This window comes from Lithobates pipiens, unplaced genomic scaffold (assembly GCF_037356315.1).
Source record: "Lithobates pipiens isolate NorthernLeopardFrog02 unplaced genomic scaffold, aLitPip1_a1.2 Scaffold_10, whole genome shotgun sequence".
In the NCBI taxonomy this organism is placed as follows: Eukaryota; Metazoa; Chordata; class Amphibia; order Anura; family Ranidae; genus Lithobates; species Lithobates pipiens.
This window is the reverse complement of record NW_027507686.1, coordinates 22,227,381-22,244,590: the sequence shown is the minus strand read 5'-3', so window position 1 is coordinate 22,244,590 and position 17,210 is coordinate 22,227,381. Positions and strand designations below refer to the sequence as shown.

Genomic DNA, 17,210 nt, shown 5'->3' with positions numbered 1-17,210 from the left:
AATCGCATGACTAGTCGCACCTCATTGTCGGCAATGGAACTGTTCAAATCGGAGCAACGCCAACTTTGCGATGCCGCAACGGTTTAAACGAAAAAAAAAAAAGCCAGCATTATTTTTGGTGGGACTTGCATAGACATCTGTGCATGAAGTCGCACGGATGTCAGCCAAGGCGCACTTAAAGTCGCACTTACATGCGGCTTTGATTTCAAGTGAAGGCGCACAATTTCAAAAGCCTCATTCAGTTTCAACGGGGGAGGGGTGATAAACCTCCAGCTTTTATTAAAATAATTTCTGCTGATCCTGCCATGACGGCCCTTGCTCAGGCTCTTCCTGTCATAGTGACCACCAGTGACGGCCTGTGCATTGTGGGGGCACGGTGCTGTCCCCCCAACACCTCCGCTGCCCCCCCCCCCTTGTAAACCTCTGCTGCCCACCCTGACACCTCCGCTGCCCCCCTGACACCTTCCCTGCCCCCCAACAACTCCAGCGCCCCCCCCCCCCCCGACACCTCCACCTCCCTCCCTGACACCTCCGCTGCCCTCCCTATCCCTTTCAGGACACCGGACACATGAATTCCTATGGCGGGGATAGGCGGGGGTGTGTATTTAGAAGCACATGATTAGAGCCGGAGGCTCTGATAGGCTTTAAGATAGGGTGGGCTCGGGACGCAGTGCCCTGCGTCCCGATCCCGTCCTGTTGGGTGACTATAGCAAATAAATTTTCGCTATGGTCACACTACAGTTCCTCCCCGCCAATCAGCAGGCAGGTCTGTGAGACCTGTTTCCCGATTGGTCAAAGTGCCAGGCGACCCTATTGGATGCCTAACGCTTTGGCCTCCGCTGCCCGCCACTGCAAGAGAAGAGGACAGCCCACCACTGCGGGAGAGGAGGAGAGCCCCGCCACGCATCGGGTAGTCCGGCTGGTGGTCAGTGACACGGGTGGTCTTTTGGGTGCCGCTGTGGTCAGTGCCACGGATGGTCCTGTGGGTGCAGCTGTGGTCAGTGCTGCGGGTGGTCAGTGCCACGGGTGGTCATGTGGGTGCAGCTGGGGTCAGTGCTGCGGGTGATCAGTGCCACGGGTGGTCCTGTGGGTGCAGCTGTGGTCAGTGCCGCGGGTGGTCAGTCCCACGGGTGGTCCTGTGGGTGCAGCTGTGGTCAGTGCCGCAGGTGGTCAGTGCCACGGGTGGTCCTGTGGGTGCAGCTGTGGTCAGTGCCGCGGGTGGTCAGTGCCACGGGTGGTCCTGCGGGTGCCGCTGTGGTCAGGGCCGCGGGGGTCAGTGACATGGATGGTCCTGCGACCGCCGCTGTGGTTAGTGCTGCGCTGCCCAGCGGTGCAGGGGGGGGGGGGGTTGGTGCATGTTTGCCACTTCCCCAAAAGGTGACCCGCCACTGGTGACCAAGCTCCTTCCCTGTCTCTTAATTGTGCTATTGGGTTGTCACCCTGCCTTCCAATGGACACTACAAGTGACCGTCCCCAACACACATTACGCAGACACGGTCTGATGTTGTCACCTTCCCTGAGAAATGTCATGCAGTCACAGGAAGCGGCTGCAAAGAGGTCGCAGGAGATCAGGAACGTTATTGTTTTCAACTTTTTTTTCATCTTTGATGACAAAATAGGTGGAAACAAAAAAAAAAAAGCCATGGTTTACAACGTGTTGGGCGAACTAAACGTCTTTTATCTACAAATACAAAGCTAACATTTCTTGATGCTGGCAAATAGTAAAGGTTCACCAGGTGGCGGGGGGGGGGGGTCAAACCCTTATGCCCCCCCATAATTTCCTCCAACTGTGTTACATTGTATAAAACATAACAAAAACTGATAAAGATAAAAAAAAAAAAAGCTGAAATATTCCAAAATCGCACAAACCTCGGCGCAGGTTGAGACAGAGCCCAGGGCATTGCGGGAGCCGACCGAAGCAGCCTGGAGCCCCGAGCGCGATGAGATCATACTGGTTAACCCTTGCCTTTGCCAGGCTGGACGCGAAAAAAAAAACGCCACTTCAAAAGACAGCAGACAGCCGCCGAGCGCAGGGCAGACCCCGCTGGGCTGCTGCAGCTGCAAAGAAAAAGCCCCCCCCCCTTATTTTTCGGGGAAAGCATTTTAACCCCGCGTTGCCTGCTGAGATTTAATTCCTGACGTCGCCGCCTGCGTTGAGAATTAGTAAGACGCAAAGTGCAGGAACCTGTTATTTTTTTAAATTTTTTATTTTAGGTGGTCGCAATAAAAAATTTTATAAAATAAAGTTCAATAATTAAAAGGTAGAAAGAAACGTAATACGATACAATGTAACGATAGCGAGTCAATTATGGAAACAAGGTAGGAATGGAATCCTTGCTCGCAAGAGCTGACACTCTACTGCAGTCGAGGAATTCTGTTACTGCGCTCTTTCGGATCCGCCGTCGCTCACCTCTGGGCTTCCTGGCGGCGCGTAAATGGTAGTAACCTATAGCAATGCACCGGACCTTCGGTCGGGTCAAATGAAAAGGTTGGTTGTAGTCGTTGCCCCCCCAATAATCCAACATTTCCCTGCAAATGCAATAGTGTGGTTGCGATACAAAGGGGGGGAGGGGGGGGAGGATAGGCACTCACCGAAGCAAAGGACGGAGATGTGGTGGAGGAAGTCCAGCTTGACAGTCCATGGTGACATGGTGACAGAGAGGAGGAGGAGAGGGGGAGCTGGGGTCCTTTGTCAGCCGGCCAGGGGGGTGCAGGAGGGGAGAGGCTCCACATCAGCTGGCTCTGTTGTCAGACAAGGGGATGAGGAGGAGGACTTGTCAGCCACATGCAATAGCAGAGCCGGCATCCTGTGTGTGCTGAATGGGAGGAGGAGGAGGAGGAGGAGGAAGGAGCATCACTCTCTGCAGCTGAGGACATCCACCCAGCCTGCCACCAGCACAGGTCACCCTCCTGCACACCCCTCCTGTGCTGGGGGAAGAGGCACCCCCTGCTGGATGGCTCTCTGCCCCCCTCTGCTGGTGTGTCTGAGAACTCCCCTCCCCTACTGCTGCACTGACATCATCTAAAAAGGAAGGGGAGGGCAGTGTGACACTGATAGGTGTCACCACCGCCTGCATTAACCCCACAACAACAACAACAATAAGACCATCATTATTATTTTTAATAATAAACAACAATAATACAAACAACACCAATAATAATAATACTAATAATATGGATATTATTTTCAATAATCATTGCAATAAAAATATTACTAATAATATTAATAATAATACCACTAATAATATGGATATTATTCTTTTCAATAATAGCAACAACAATAATAAGATGATCATTATTGTTTTCAATAATAATAACAACAACAGCAATATCAATAATATTAATATGGATATTATTCTCTTCAATAATAATGCCAATACTACCACTAATAGTAATAAAATTATTATTATTAATAATAATTATAATAATAATAATAATAAACATGACATCCTAAGGACTTTGAAATGACCAGCTGGTGTAATAATATTAATACCAATAATAATGATATGGATATTATTCTTTTCAATCATCATTACAATAAAAATAATACTAATAATATTAATATTAATGCCAATAATAATATGGATATTATTCTTTTCAATAACAACAACAATAATAAGATGATCATTATTATTTTCAATAATAATAACAACAACAACAATATCAATAATAATAATAAGGATAGTATTCTTTTCGACAATAATGGCAATACTGCTACTAATAATAATAAAATTTATAATAATAATAAAAAACATGACTTCCTAAGGACTTTGAAACGACCAGCTGGTGTAATAATATTAATACCAATAATAATGATATGGCTATTATTCTTTTCAATAATCATTGCAATAAAAATAATAATAATAATAATACCAATAATAATAATATGGATATTATTCTTTTCAATAATAACAACAACAATAATAAGGGGATCATTATTATTTTCAATAATAACAACAACAACAATATCAATAATAATAGTATGGATATTATTCTTTTCAATAATAATGCCAATACTACTACTAATAGTAATACAATTTATAATAATAATAATAATTTAAAAAAACATGACACCCTAAGGACTTTGAAACGACTAGCTGGTGTAATAATATTAATACCAATAATAATGATATGGATATTGTTCTTTTCAATAATCATTACAATAAAAATAATACTAATAATATTAATAATAATACCAATAATAATAATAATATGGATATTATTCTTTTCAATAATCTTTACAATAAAAATAATACTAATAATATTAATAATAATACCAATAATAATAATATGGATATTATTCTTTTCAATAATCATTACAATAAAAATAATACTAATAATATTAATATTAATACCAATAATAATGATATGGATATTATTATTTTCAATAATAACAACAACAACAATAATATCAATAATAATAATATGGATTTTATTATTTTCAATTTCAATACCAATAATACTACTACTAATAATAAAATAAATAATAATAATAATAATAATAATAATAATAATAATAATAATAATAATAAACATGACACCCTAAGGACTTTAAAATGACCAGCTGGTGTAATAATATTAATACCAATAATAATGATATGGATATTATTTTTTTCAATAATTATTACAATAAAATAATACTAATAATATTAATAATAATACCAATAATAATATGGATATTATTCTTTTCTATAATAACAACAACAAAAATAATAAGATGATCATTATTATTTTCAATAATAATATTAATAACAACAATAATATCAATAATAATAATATGGATATTATTATTTTCAATAATAATACCAATACTACTACTACTGATAATAAAATTCATAATAATAATAATAAAATACATGACACTCTAAGGACTTTGAAAAGACCAGCTGGTGTAATAATATTAATACCAATAATAATGATATGGATATTATTATTTTCAATAATAATAATAACAATAAAAAATAATAATAATACTAATAATAATACCAATAATAATAATAAACCATGACACTCTAAGGACTTTGGTAAAGACCTTATTGGCTTGGAAGAAATGACCAGCTGGCCTAATAATAAAAAGAATAATATTAATATAGATATTATTATTTTCAATACTAATAATAATATCAATAATAATAATAAAACCATGACACTCTAAGGACTTTGGTAAAGAAACTGTTGGCTTGGAAGAAATAACCAGCTGGCGTAAAGCTTTGAAAATGATAAATTAAAAGTATTTTTTATTACACAATAATGATGACAACTCTATTATATTAGTGCTATAACCAGTGGTGATGATGTTACTGCTTCAGTTTTATAAACAGCAAAAAATATTATTTGAACTGTAGTGTAATGTCATTGTAAACATTATAAAATTATTTTTATTATTCTAAAATTATTGTATGATTATTGTTATTTTTACAAAAAAAAGTTTTATTGTAAAACAGTTGTATTATTATTGTTAGAATTACGAAAATTATTTTGTTATTTTAAAATTATTGTGTTATTATTATTATACAGGATTTTTTTTTATAGCTCCAACAGTGTACACATCGCTTTATAGCGTAAAAGGCAGACAGCACAATTACAATACAATTTAATACAGTAGGAATCAGAGGGCCCTGCTCGTTAGAGCTTTATTGGTATTATTACTAAAAAATATATATATTATTATAAGATTATTGTATTATTATTGTTATTCTTACTAAAATGATTTATGTTATTTTAAAATGATTGTGTTATTATTGGTATTATTACTTTAAAAAATAGTTTATTATTATTATTATTATTATTATTATACAATTATTTTAAAATTATTTTTATTATTACTAAAATTATTTTTATTATAAAACAATTGTATTATTTTTGCTATTATTGCAAAAAATATTTTTGTTATTATAGAATTATTGCGTTATTATTCTTATTATTACTACAAATATTTTTTATTATAAGATCATTGTATTATTATTATTATTGTTGTTATTATTACTTAAGCTAGTTTTTATTATATAGAAAAAATATAAGCGCACAATCCATGTGAACAATGTTAGTGACACAAACTGTAAATTCCAAGATCAATATGTTTTCATAATAAAGACAAAACCTATTCAAAACAATTAGAAAAGCCCAACAGGTGCTCCAAACGGTGCAAAGTGATAAATAAACATAAAGGGGCTGATTTGATTTACTAAAGGCAGATAGACTGTGCACTTTGCAAAGTGCAGTTGCACGCTGCAAGTGCAGTTTCTTTAGAGGTGAGTAAACAAGGTAAAGCTTCACTTTGCAAACAATACCCAATCACATGCAAGGAAAATTAAAAAAAAAAAAATGTATCTGCACATGATTGGTTAATGGAAGTCATCAGAGCTTCTGCTGATTTACTAAGCTCTGAAGTAACTGCTCCTGCAAAGTGCAACTGCACTTTGCAAAGTGCGCGGTTTATTTGCTTAGTAATACAACTCCAGTGTTTCATCGGGTGCTCCATCTCACATATAATCAGTGCCGCTTACCAGAATTATTATTATTATTATAAAATGATTGTTGTAATTGCTAAAATTATTTGCATTATTATACAAATATTGTATTGTTATTATTAATAAAATAGTTGTAACCAAAAATTGATTGTATTGTTGGTAGTATTACTAAAATTATTTTTATTAATATACAATTAATGTATTATTATTAATAAATATGTTTTATTATAAAATTATGGTATTATTATTGTTGTTATTATTATAATTTTTCTTATTTTTCTTATTAATGGTGTTGTTCCTATATTGTGACCTATGTATTTCTAGATCACATTTTGTTGCTGTTTTTGTTAATATACAATTATTGTATTATTATTATTATTATTATTATTATAAAGTATGTTTTATTATAAAATGGTGGTATTATTATTGTTGTTATTATTACTATACTATATACTATACACATTTTGTTGCTGTTTTTGTTCATATATACAATTATTGTATTATTATTATTATTATTATTATTATTATTAATAAAATATGTTTTATTATGCAATGATGGTATTATTATTGTTGTTATTATTACTATACTTTTTCTTCTTTTTTATTAATTTACAATTATTGTATTATTATTAATAAAATATGTTTTATTATAAAATGATGGTATTATTATTATTGTTGTTATTATTACTATAATTTTTCTTATTTTTCTTATTAATGGTGTTATTCATATATTGTGACCTATGTATTTCTATATCACATTTTTGTTGCTGTTTTTGTTGAGTTAATACGGTGCTATAATATTGGCCTTATCTAGAATAAATAAACAAGTAAAGAAAAATATTTTTTCAGGTGCAATCAAAGTGGAACTTCACCCTACAATACCTGACTTCAGAAAGTGCAAATATACACGTAAAAATATATCTCTATAATTATTATTTATTTATTTATAGAACTCTTCTATTACAGCCAAAGCTGGCACGAGAGCCTGAGCCAGTAGCTCCGCCCCCTCTCCAGCCTGGTGCTCCAATGAATGCTGGAGGGGCAGAGCAGAGAGCGGTGACTGCTAGTCACCGCTCTCTGCTCAGAGAGGACTGAGAACTGAGCTGTCAGCGGTCGTGTGATCGCTCCATTCCTGGGCCTAGAACCGGTGGGGTGTAGATGCAGCATCACACTGATCCTGTAGCGGGGGGAGGGGGGGGTGAGTATGGAATAGTCTATTGTTAGATTTTACAAAAGTTATCAATTGCTGTGCAACTTTATCAAAAAAGCCATATGAGCACCATTCCAACTCTGCTATGGAGATCACATGACTTTATTTTAAAAAAATTAAAAAAAAATTAAAACTGTTTGGGTTTGCATCAGATATATTGGGGAGTTTTTCTGGCACAAGAACAGGTCCAAAAAAAATAGAAAAATACTTTCATAACCCGCAGGAGCCATGTAAAGCCCACGCCACCCTGGAATCCGCCTTCATTTCACCTTTTCCATTGACAAAAACGCATCTTGACAAGTCAAAAATTTGCTAAAATGTTGCAGATTTCACAGAAAATTTCCCAATTCCACTCTTTTCGTATTAATCGTTCAATATTGTCTTTACTACTTAAATATTAATGTTGTTGTTGCAGTGTTATTGTCAGCAGTAGTACTATTACCACAAGCACTAGTAGTATTGATCTGTTATTGTATTATTGGCTGTAGGATATAGTCAGTGCAGCATTTGGATGGATGGAAGCAGGGATGGATTAGAGGGATGGGAAAAAGGAGGGAGGGGTGGATGGATTAATGGATGGAGGGAGGGAGGGATGAATTGGAGGGATGGATGGAGGGAGGGAGGGATAGATGGATTAATGAATAGATGGAGGGAGGGATGAATTGGAGGGATAGATGGAAGGAGGGAGGGATGGATTAATGAATGAATGGAGGGAGGGATGAATTGGAGGGATAGATGGAAGGAGGGAGGGATGGATTAATGAATGGATGGAGGGAGGGATAAATTGGATGGATGGATAGAGGGAGGGATGGATGGATTAATGAATGGATGGAGGGAGGGATGAATTGGAGAGATAGATGAAAGGAGGGAGGGATGAATTGGATGAAAGGATGGATAGAGGGAGGGATGGATGGATTAATGAATGGATGGAGGAAGGGAGGGATGGATTGGAGGTATGGATAGAAGGTGGGAGGGATAGATGGATTAATGGATGGAGGAGGGACAGATGAATTGGAGGGATGGATGAAGATAGGGAGGTTATAGTAAGAATGGAGAAAAAGATGAAGGGAGGGAAGGATGGATGGATATGTGGATGGAGGGATGGATGAAGATAGGGAGGTTACGGTATGAATGGAGAGATAGATGAAGGGAGGGAAGGATGGATGGATACATGAATAGAGGGATGGATGAAGGAGTGGATGGAGGGCCCGGGGGGGGGGGGGGGGGCTTGGGGGAGCTGATGGATGAAAAAATGGATGAGTGGATGAAAGGAGGCAGGGATGGATTAATTGATGGAGAGAGGGATAAATTAAAGGAATGGATGAAGATAGGGACGTTATGGTATGAATGGAGAGATAGATGAAGGGAGGGATGGATGAATGGATATATGAATGGAGGGATGGTGGGGAGTGGATGAAGGGACGGAAGGAGCGATGTGCAGATGGAAGGATGGATGGATGGATGGATGGAAGAATAGATGGGTGGATGAAGGGAGGTATGAATGAAGAAATGGATGAAGGCTTGAAAAAGGGGGAAGGAGGGAGGGATAAGTGGATGAATGGTTGGAGAGATGGATAGATATATGGACGGATTGATATATGGATGGCTGAATGGATAGACGAAGAGTGGGATGGAGGGAGGAAGGGATGGATGGGTGCATGGATGGATGGATGAACGGATATATAGATAAGGCTGAATAAGAGTTGGGAGGGATAGAGCATAGAGGGACAGAGGAAGGAATGGATTAATGGATGGAGGAATGGAGTGATGGATGAAAGGAGAGAGGGATGATTGGAGTGATGGATGACTGGAAAGAGAGATAGATGGATGGATATGTGGATAGATAGAGGCAGGGATTGGTGGATATAGGCAGGGATTAATGGATAGAGGTAGGGATTGGTTGATGTAGGCAGGGATTGATGGATAGAAGCAGGGATTGGTGGATACAGACAGGGATTGGTGGATAGAGGAAAGAATGGGTGGATCAAGGATAATGGAAGGGATACATGGATAGGCATATGTTTGGATGGGTGGCTGTACATAGATGGAATGATGGAGGGAAACATGGATGGATGGAGGGAGGGAGAAAGGATAGGACGGATGGATGGAAGGAGGGAGGGAGGAATGGATGGTTGGATGAATGGAGGGATGAATGGAGGGATGAATGAATGAATGAAATGAATGAAATGAATAGAGGGATGGGTGAAGAGATAGATGGACTGATGGATGGATTAATAGACAGATGGATGAATGAAACCAAAGATAAACGAATGAATAAATAAATGATATAATATAAGCACAGGTCGGTGAAATCCCTCATGATGTGTCACACCTCCAGTCCCGCCAGTCCCTATACATCCCACTTTCTAAAACATGAGTAGACAGGAAAGGTGGGAAATAACTATTATAATTGTATCTCCAGCATTCTGGCCGAATTGTGATTTGATTAATAATCAGTCAGAGATTTCAGAAGAAGCCGAGAATCCCAACTAGAGAGCAGATAATGATAATGATGGAAGGGGGGGGCAATCCCTGCGGAAACACACCATCCAACCCCGATTTAATCATTCTCAAACCGACGCTGGGCGCTCCAGATGGAAAATCTTCTATTAAAAATACATAACAGACCTCGTCCAATTAAAAGTAGAATAAAAGATGATGTGGTGGTGTGTGATGGCAGGAGGGATTGTGGTGGGATCACTTTATATGTGTGGATTGGGGTGGAGATAGGCCGGGGTAGGTCCATTACTGCTACAGGAGAACGTTATTAGAAGTAGGACACCTACCTTACTTTATATGACAGTTTCTACATGGAGAAAATATATATTACATTTATATTCTTCGGTTTGGAAACTCTTTAAAGAAAGTAACACAGCCAACAAGATGCCTCCTCTCTCTATTTTTGCTGCTCTGCCAACCTGCCAGCTGGCACCTCCTAAAAGTCCCTACCTTCCTGGGGGGCAGAGGATGAGAAGTCAGCAAGGCAGTGTATTGGAGTCAGAAGGGCAGTGTACAGGGGGTAAGAGGGCAGAGAATAGGGTCAGCAGTTTGTAGGGCAGTGTACAGGTGTTAGCAGGACAGGGGGCAGCAGGGCAATGTGCAGTGGGTCAGCAGGGCGGTGTACAGGGGGTAAGCAAAAGGACCCGAATGAATGAATGATAAATAATAATAATACGTTTTTATTATTATTATTATTGTTATTTATTATTATTAATTTGTTACGTTCCATTCGTTTTTTTTTTTAAATTACGGTATTCGTTATTTCGGATAATTCGTAACTTCGGATAAATTCGTATTCATTATGTTCACCAACAGCCAAATTTTAAAGGAAATTCCAATACCTATGATTTAATAGTTAGTATTTTTAAGTTATTATTATTAATTCGTTATGTTCCATTTGTTTTTGTTTTTTATTAATTAATAAGTTATTAGTTCAAAATTTTCAAATTTTCAGGTTTTCGGATTTTCGGATTTCCGATTTTCCAGATTTTCGGATTTCCGAATTTCCGAGTTTTCAAATTTTAGGAAATTTTTGAATATTTGAATTTACTAATATTCGGAAAAATTTGTTAAAAGGGTTTTCTTTCATTCGGATATTTCCGAATGAACAAATTTGTCGAAATTCGTTAAAAAAACGAATTTGTAACGAAACAAATTGCCCATGTCTACTCCCTGCCACTTCTCCTGTACTAGGGTTGCCACCTCATCCCTTTAAACCCAAACACATATAAATTGCACAGGCTCTGAGGCTAATTTATTGCAGATAAGGCACCAAGTAGGTTTAATTATCACCTTAACCACTTGCCGCCCGCCCTATAGCAAATAGGCGGCGGCAAAGTGGTTTCATAATCCTGACCGGACGTCATATGACGTGATCAGGATTATGAGCCGCTGCGCGCCCCCGGGGGCGCGCATCGCGGCGATCGTTGTTGCGGGGTGTCAGTCTGACACCCGGCAACTACGATCTCGGTAAAGAGTCTCCGACGGAGACTCTTTACCACGTGATCAGCCGTGTCCAATCACGGCTGATCACAGTGTAAATAGGAAAAGCCGGTGATCGGCTTTTCCTCACTCGCGTCTGTCAGACGCGAGTAGAGGAGAGCCGATCGGCTGCTCCTCTGACAGGGGGGGTCTGTGCTGATCGATTATCAGCACAGCCCCCCCGAGGATGCCCACACTGGACCACCAGGGATGCCACTAGACCACCAGGGATGCCAAGGACAAAGGTATGCCACCCTAGACCACCAGGGATTGCAATCAGTGCCACAATGGATGCCAATCAGTGCCCATAATGGATGCCAATCAGTGCCCACAATGGGCATCACTGATTGGCATGCATTATTGATTGGCACTGATTGGCATCCATTAGTATAATATATTATAATACAATGCCGCCTATCAGTTCCCATCTGTGCCGCCTATCAGTGCCTACCCATGCCCACCTGTGCCGCCTACCCATGCCCACCTGTGCCACCTACCCATGCCCACCTGTGCCGCCTACCCATGCCCACCTGTGCCGCCTAACCCATGCCCACCTGTGCCACCTATCCATGCCCATCCATGCCAATCCGTGCCAATTTGTGCCACCTATTAGTGCCCATTCGTGTCGCCCATCAGTGCCGCCTATCAGTGCCACATATCGGTGTCCATCAATGCCACCTCATCAGTGCCACTTCATTGGTGCCACCTCATCAGTGCCGCCTTATCATTGCCCATCAGTGTAACCCCATCAGTGCCCATCAGTGAAGGAGAAAACTTACTTATTTGCAAAGTTTTGAAACTGAAACAAAAAAAAACATTTTTTTTTCAAAATTTTCGGGATTTTTTTATTTGTTTAGCAAAAAATAAAAATCCCAGAGGTGATCAAATACCACCAAAAGAAAGCTCTATTTGTGGGAAAAAAATGATAAAAATTTCATTTGGGTACAGTGTAGCATGACCGCGCAATTGTCATTCAAAGTGCGACAGCGCTGAAAGCTGAAAATTGGTCTGGACAGGAAGGTGTTTAAGTGCCCGGTATTGAAGTGGTTAATCAGCCACAGAACCTGGGTAATTAATATGTGTTCTGGTTTAAAGGGATGAGGTGGCAACCCCTTAGGTACAACTGGAATCTGGGGGGCCGCAGACCACCCCAACCCCCCCCCCCCCCAGATCTGACCATGCACATGCACCCACATGGCTGCCATATTGAGAGCAGCAGCTGTGCCCGTGCAGCCCCCCTGCAATCATCCAGAACTAGACGAGGTGGGTATAGTAAGACCTTTGTTTTTAGATGGGCTGTTTTATTGAAATTCAGTGTTTGGCAGGTCAATTCAATAATACCAGGTAAGAGAAATGCTAAATACCCCAATCCTACCGTTTCCAGGAAATCTTCAGTTGGGGGATAAATTAACCAGCAGAGAGTGGGGGTGAAAGCTAATCAATGGAGGAGTGCCTTTTCCAGTGGGGGAGGGCAATCTAATCAGCAGAGGTGAGGGAGCGCAAACGAACCAGTGCAAAGGGGGACAAAAGCTAACTGGGAAAACCTTATGAAAGGGCGGTGTCAGAACTTGGATCTGAACCTGCAACCTGTGCCATGTTTGGTGGTCTTGCTGAGCCAGTAGAGATGTTAGACAGCCCCCTATCTGATTCCTTAGACAGCCTTGCCTTGTGTCTTCTTTTGTTGAGCCTTCTATTTAAACCATGCCTTTGCATTTCCGGTTTGCCAGATTGTTGTGCTCTCTCCAGTCAGTATCTTGCTCTTGTCGCTCCTGCTGCCGTCCTTATCTTCAATACCACTTGTTACTGAACTGTGGCTTGTTCCTGGACTATTCTTCCACTTGATCCCACTTGTTGCCAACCTTTGGCTTGTGCACTGACTATGCTTCTGTTTGATCCCTACCTGCTATATCTGCTACTGGACAGCGGCTTGCTCCCCTCCTGGTGGGGCGACACCTCCTGAGGACCGCGACCTGGTACTAACACACAGCAAAACCAATCTCCCCCATCAGGAGCTCTGGTGAATATGGGTTAGGGCAAAATACTTAGCAGGAGTGGGGACTCTTCAGTGGGGGAGGACAGACCTTGTAAAAGGGCGGTGTCAGAACCTGGATCTGAACCTGCAACCTCTGGCATGTTTGGTGGACTTGCTGAGCCAGTAGAGATGTTAGACAGGCCCCTATCTGATTCTTTAGACAGCCTTGCCTTGTGTCTTGTTTTGCTTGAACTTCCTATTTAAGCCATGCCTTTGCATTTCCTGTTTGCCAGATTATTGTGCTCTCTCCAGTCAGTATCTTGCTCTTGTCGCTCCTGCTGCCGTCCTTATCTTCGATACCACTTGTTACTGACCTATGGCTTGTTCCTGTACTACTCTTCCACTGGATCCTACTTGTTGCCAACCTTTGGCACTGAATACACTTCTGTTTGATCCCTATCTGCTACTGAACCCCAGCTTGCGCCCCTCCTGGGGGGGGGGGGGGTGACACCTCCTGAGGAGCACGACCTGGTACTAATTCACACGGCAAAACCAAACTCCACCATCAGGAGCTCTGGTGAATACGGGTTAGGGCATAGATTGTGCCCCTCGCGTGACTCTGCTCACCTGCCAGGCCAGAGTGACCTGCCTGTATACCTATCCCGCTGGGTGATGGAGATTCCTACTGCTATAGCTACTGCTCTCCGAGCCAAATCCCTGACCATGAAAGGGGAGTAAGAACAAATCTGCTTCCCAACATTCTGGCTGCAAAAGTACTTAAAAATACCCTTAAAGAAAGCAAGACAAAAAATGTGTTTTTATTACATTAATATAGATTATTACAATGTCTTTGCTACCACCTACCTTCTTCCTGCAGAACAATTCACATCCACATCTAGTGCTCAGTGCTTTATAAAATCACTCATTTAATTGTTTTAGAGCTTCAGCTCTTCAAGCGGCAGTGTAATCTGAACCACTTCTGCACCAGAAGAGTACTTAATAAACAGAAACAATGGCAGTGCCCCAACAGCACAGCTCCTAACCCAACTCGTACTCTCTCCAATTCCCTCGTCCTCAACCTTACACCCCAGATGAACCTCTAAAATAATTCATGGGGATCAAGAATACTCCTTACATTGGTGGTCAGTGAAAAGAATGTCCCTTACATTGGTGGTCAGTGAAAAGAATGTCCCTTACATTGGTGGTCAGTGGGAAGAATACTCCTTAAATTGGAGGTCAGTGGGAAGAATACTCCTTACATTGGTGGTCAGTGGGAAGAATACTCTTTACATTTGTGGTCAGTGAAAAAAAAATACTCTTACATTGTGGGTCAGTGGGAAGAATGCCCCTTACATTGGTGGTCAGTGGGAAGAATGCTCCTTACATTGGAGGTCAGCAGGAAGAATGCCCCTTACATTGGTGGTCAGTGGGAAGAATATTCCATACATTGGTGGTCAGTGAAAAAAAATACTCTTACATTGGTGGTCAGAGGGAAGAATACTCTTTACATTGGAGGCCAGTGGGAAGAATACTCCTTACATTGGAGGTCAGTGGGAAGAATACCCCTTACATTGGTGGTCAGTGGTAAAAATGCTCCTTACATTGAAGGTCAGTGGGAAGAATGCCCCTTACGTTGGTGGTCAGTGTGAAAAAATGTACCTTACATTGGTGATCAGTGGGAAGAATGCCCCTTACATTGGTGGTCAGTGGAAAGGGGGGAGGTGGTTGCAGGCTATGCAGTTTCAGAATCATTTTTCTATGTGACGGTTTCACTGTATGTTACTTGCAGATAGAATATGGCAGTGTGCGCAGCTGATTGCCAGAGGGATCCGTCTGTTTTCTGTAGCTTAAAATAAAAATATGTAATTCACACTTGTAGATGAGCCCTGCGATAGGCTCAGCGCATGAAGTCACACGCCTTGATAAGGATCTTTATTGTATAAAAAGTGTCAGTTAATCTTAATTAAAATGTAAGACTTGAAAAATGAAAAGGTGAATAAACTTGGCCGTCCCTCTGGACCCATAGAAGCCATGATGCCCCATTCTGCCCATGTTGAAGTCCATACACCACAATACGCAACTGCGGAGTGAGCACCCCTCATAATACTCGCCATAGCAAGTGCTCATTGATCAGCGAAACCAACGATAAGCACTTCTTTCTTCTGGGAAAAAAAGAAATCTCAGGTGCTCTTCTCATTGGTCAGAATGGTCGCGTGGTTGTGATTGTAGGCAGGTGGAGTGCTTTTTCTCCACTGCAGGTGGCGCTCATCTGCACGTGGAAGAGGAAGTCGAGAGGAACCTAGTTCCTCTATGGTTTCCTCAGTCAGGGAGAGACAGCATCCGATTGGATGTGGGCTACCCCATGTGACTTTGGTGGCCTTCTTGGGTCAGACAGAGTATATTTAAAGCTTGTCTGAGATGTCAGAAAAAAGGGGGCAGGGAGGGGAAAAGTTACACTATGCAGACCTCAGTGAGGAGAAAGCTGATTGGAGGAAAGAGACATGCCCACCCTTCACACACCACACAGGAGCAGAGCTAAGGGTTTCAATCAGCTGGAGGTCCCTCCCCTGTCACCTTTTTTCTCATGGTGTCGAGAAAATTCTGCATTTGATGGGTGCTGGTGAGGCTGCATTTAATGAGGGGCTTCATTTGTTGGGTATACATGGGCAGGTTTCGCCTAGGGTGTCAAAAATCCTTGCACCAGCCCTCTGCGGGACTGCGATATTACGGCGGACATTCTGACACTAACTGACACTTTTGATGACCAATGACACTAAGGCTGAGTTCACACTATTGCGAATTGGATGTGCGCCCCCTACCCAGAAATGTTGGATCGCGGCGTATATATACGTGATCGGGTGCAGAGGTGCTGCCCTGTAGCAGTAAAACTCTTATAGGGTGGACCTCCAGGGGTTATGACTTGAGAACAGACCTGTCCTACAAGCCCACTTATGTCTCCCGGAGCACCTTGCAGCACTGGGGTTCTGGGTTCCATCGCCTCCACAGATACTATGGACTTGGGGTGTTCCTCTTACATTGCAAAAAGATACTTGGTTAAAAAATGTTAAATATCCATCAAATTTATTTCCATAAAGATTCCAGTTATTTTGGCCCAGAGGAAGAAAAAAAAACACCCCCCACCCAGGGCAGCTACCCCCCTCCCCGAAGCGGATTCCATCCTGACCCTACATGGCAGATATGATGAAAATATTCCCATACTGGATTTAGAAATTCTATTTGCGGATATTAGTGGACGTCTGTCTTTTCCTAGCTCCACTTTTATTTTTCAACAGCGCATCATGCGGTGGGACAATTCCTGGATTAAAGGCACACTACCCCCATAACCAAAAGCCTCCTAGCTCAGGGAGCCAGGCCACTAGACATGTGCGGTTCGTTTAGTTCCAAATTAGTTTTTTTAATGAATTTAGACAAATTTGTTTATTCGGAAATATCCGAATTTTCGAATTTCCACATTTTTATGAATATTTGGAAATTTGAAAATTCAGAAATTCGGAAATTTGTAAATCTGAAAATTCGAAAATAAGAAAGGAAAATCCGAAAACTCAAAATAATACCT

General features: G+C 40.8%; 1 protein-coding gene across 1 annotated transcript in view; it reads right to left on the bottom strand.

The window, feature by feature from the left end:
- LRP3 (LDL receptor related protein 3) overlaps nt 1-2,991 on the bottom strand; it is a 70,619-nt gene extending 67,628 nt beyond the window's left edge. The window contains exon 1 of the mRNA XM_077452710.1: nt 2,593-2,991. Within this exon, the coding sequence (XP_077308836.1) occupies nt 2,593-2,650 (58 nt within the window). The 5' untranslated portion in view covers nt 2,651-2,991. The remainder of the gene's footprint in view (nt 1-2,592) is intronic.
- Nucleotides 2,992-17,210: the final 14,219 nt, after the last annotated feature.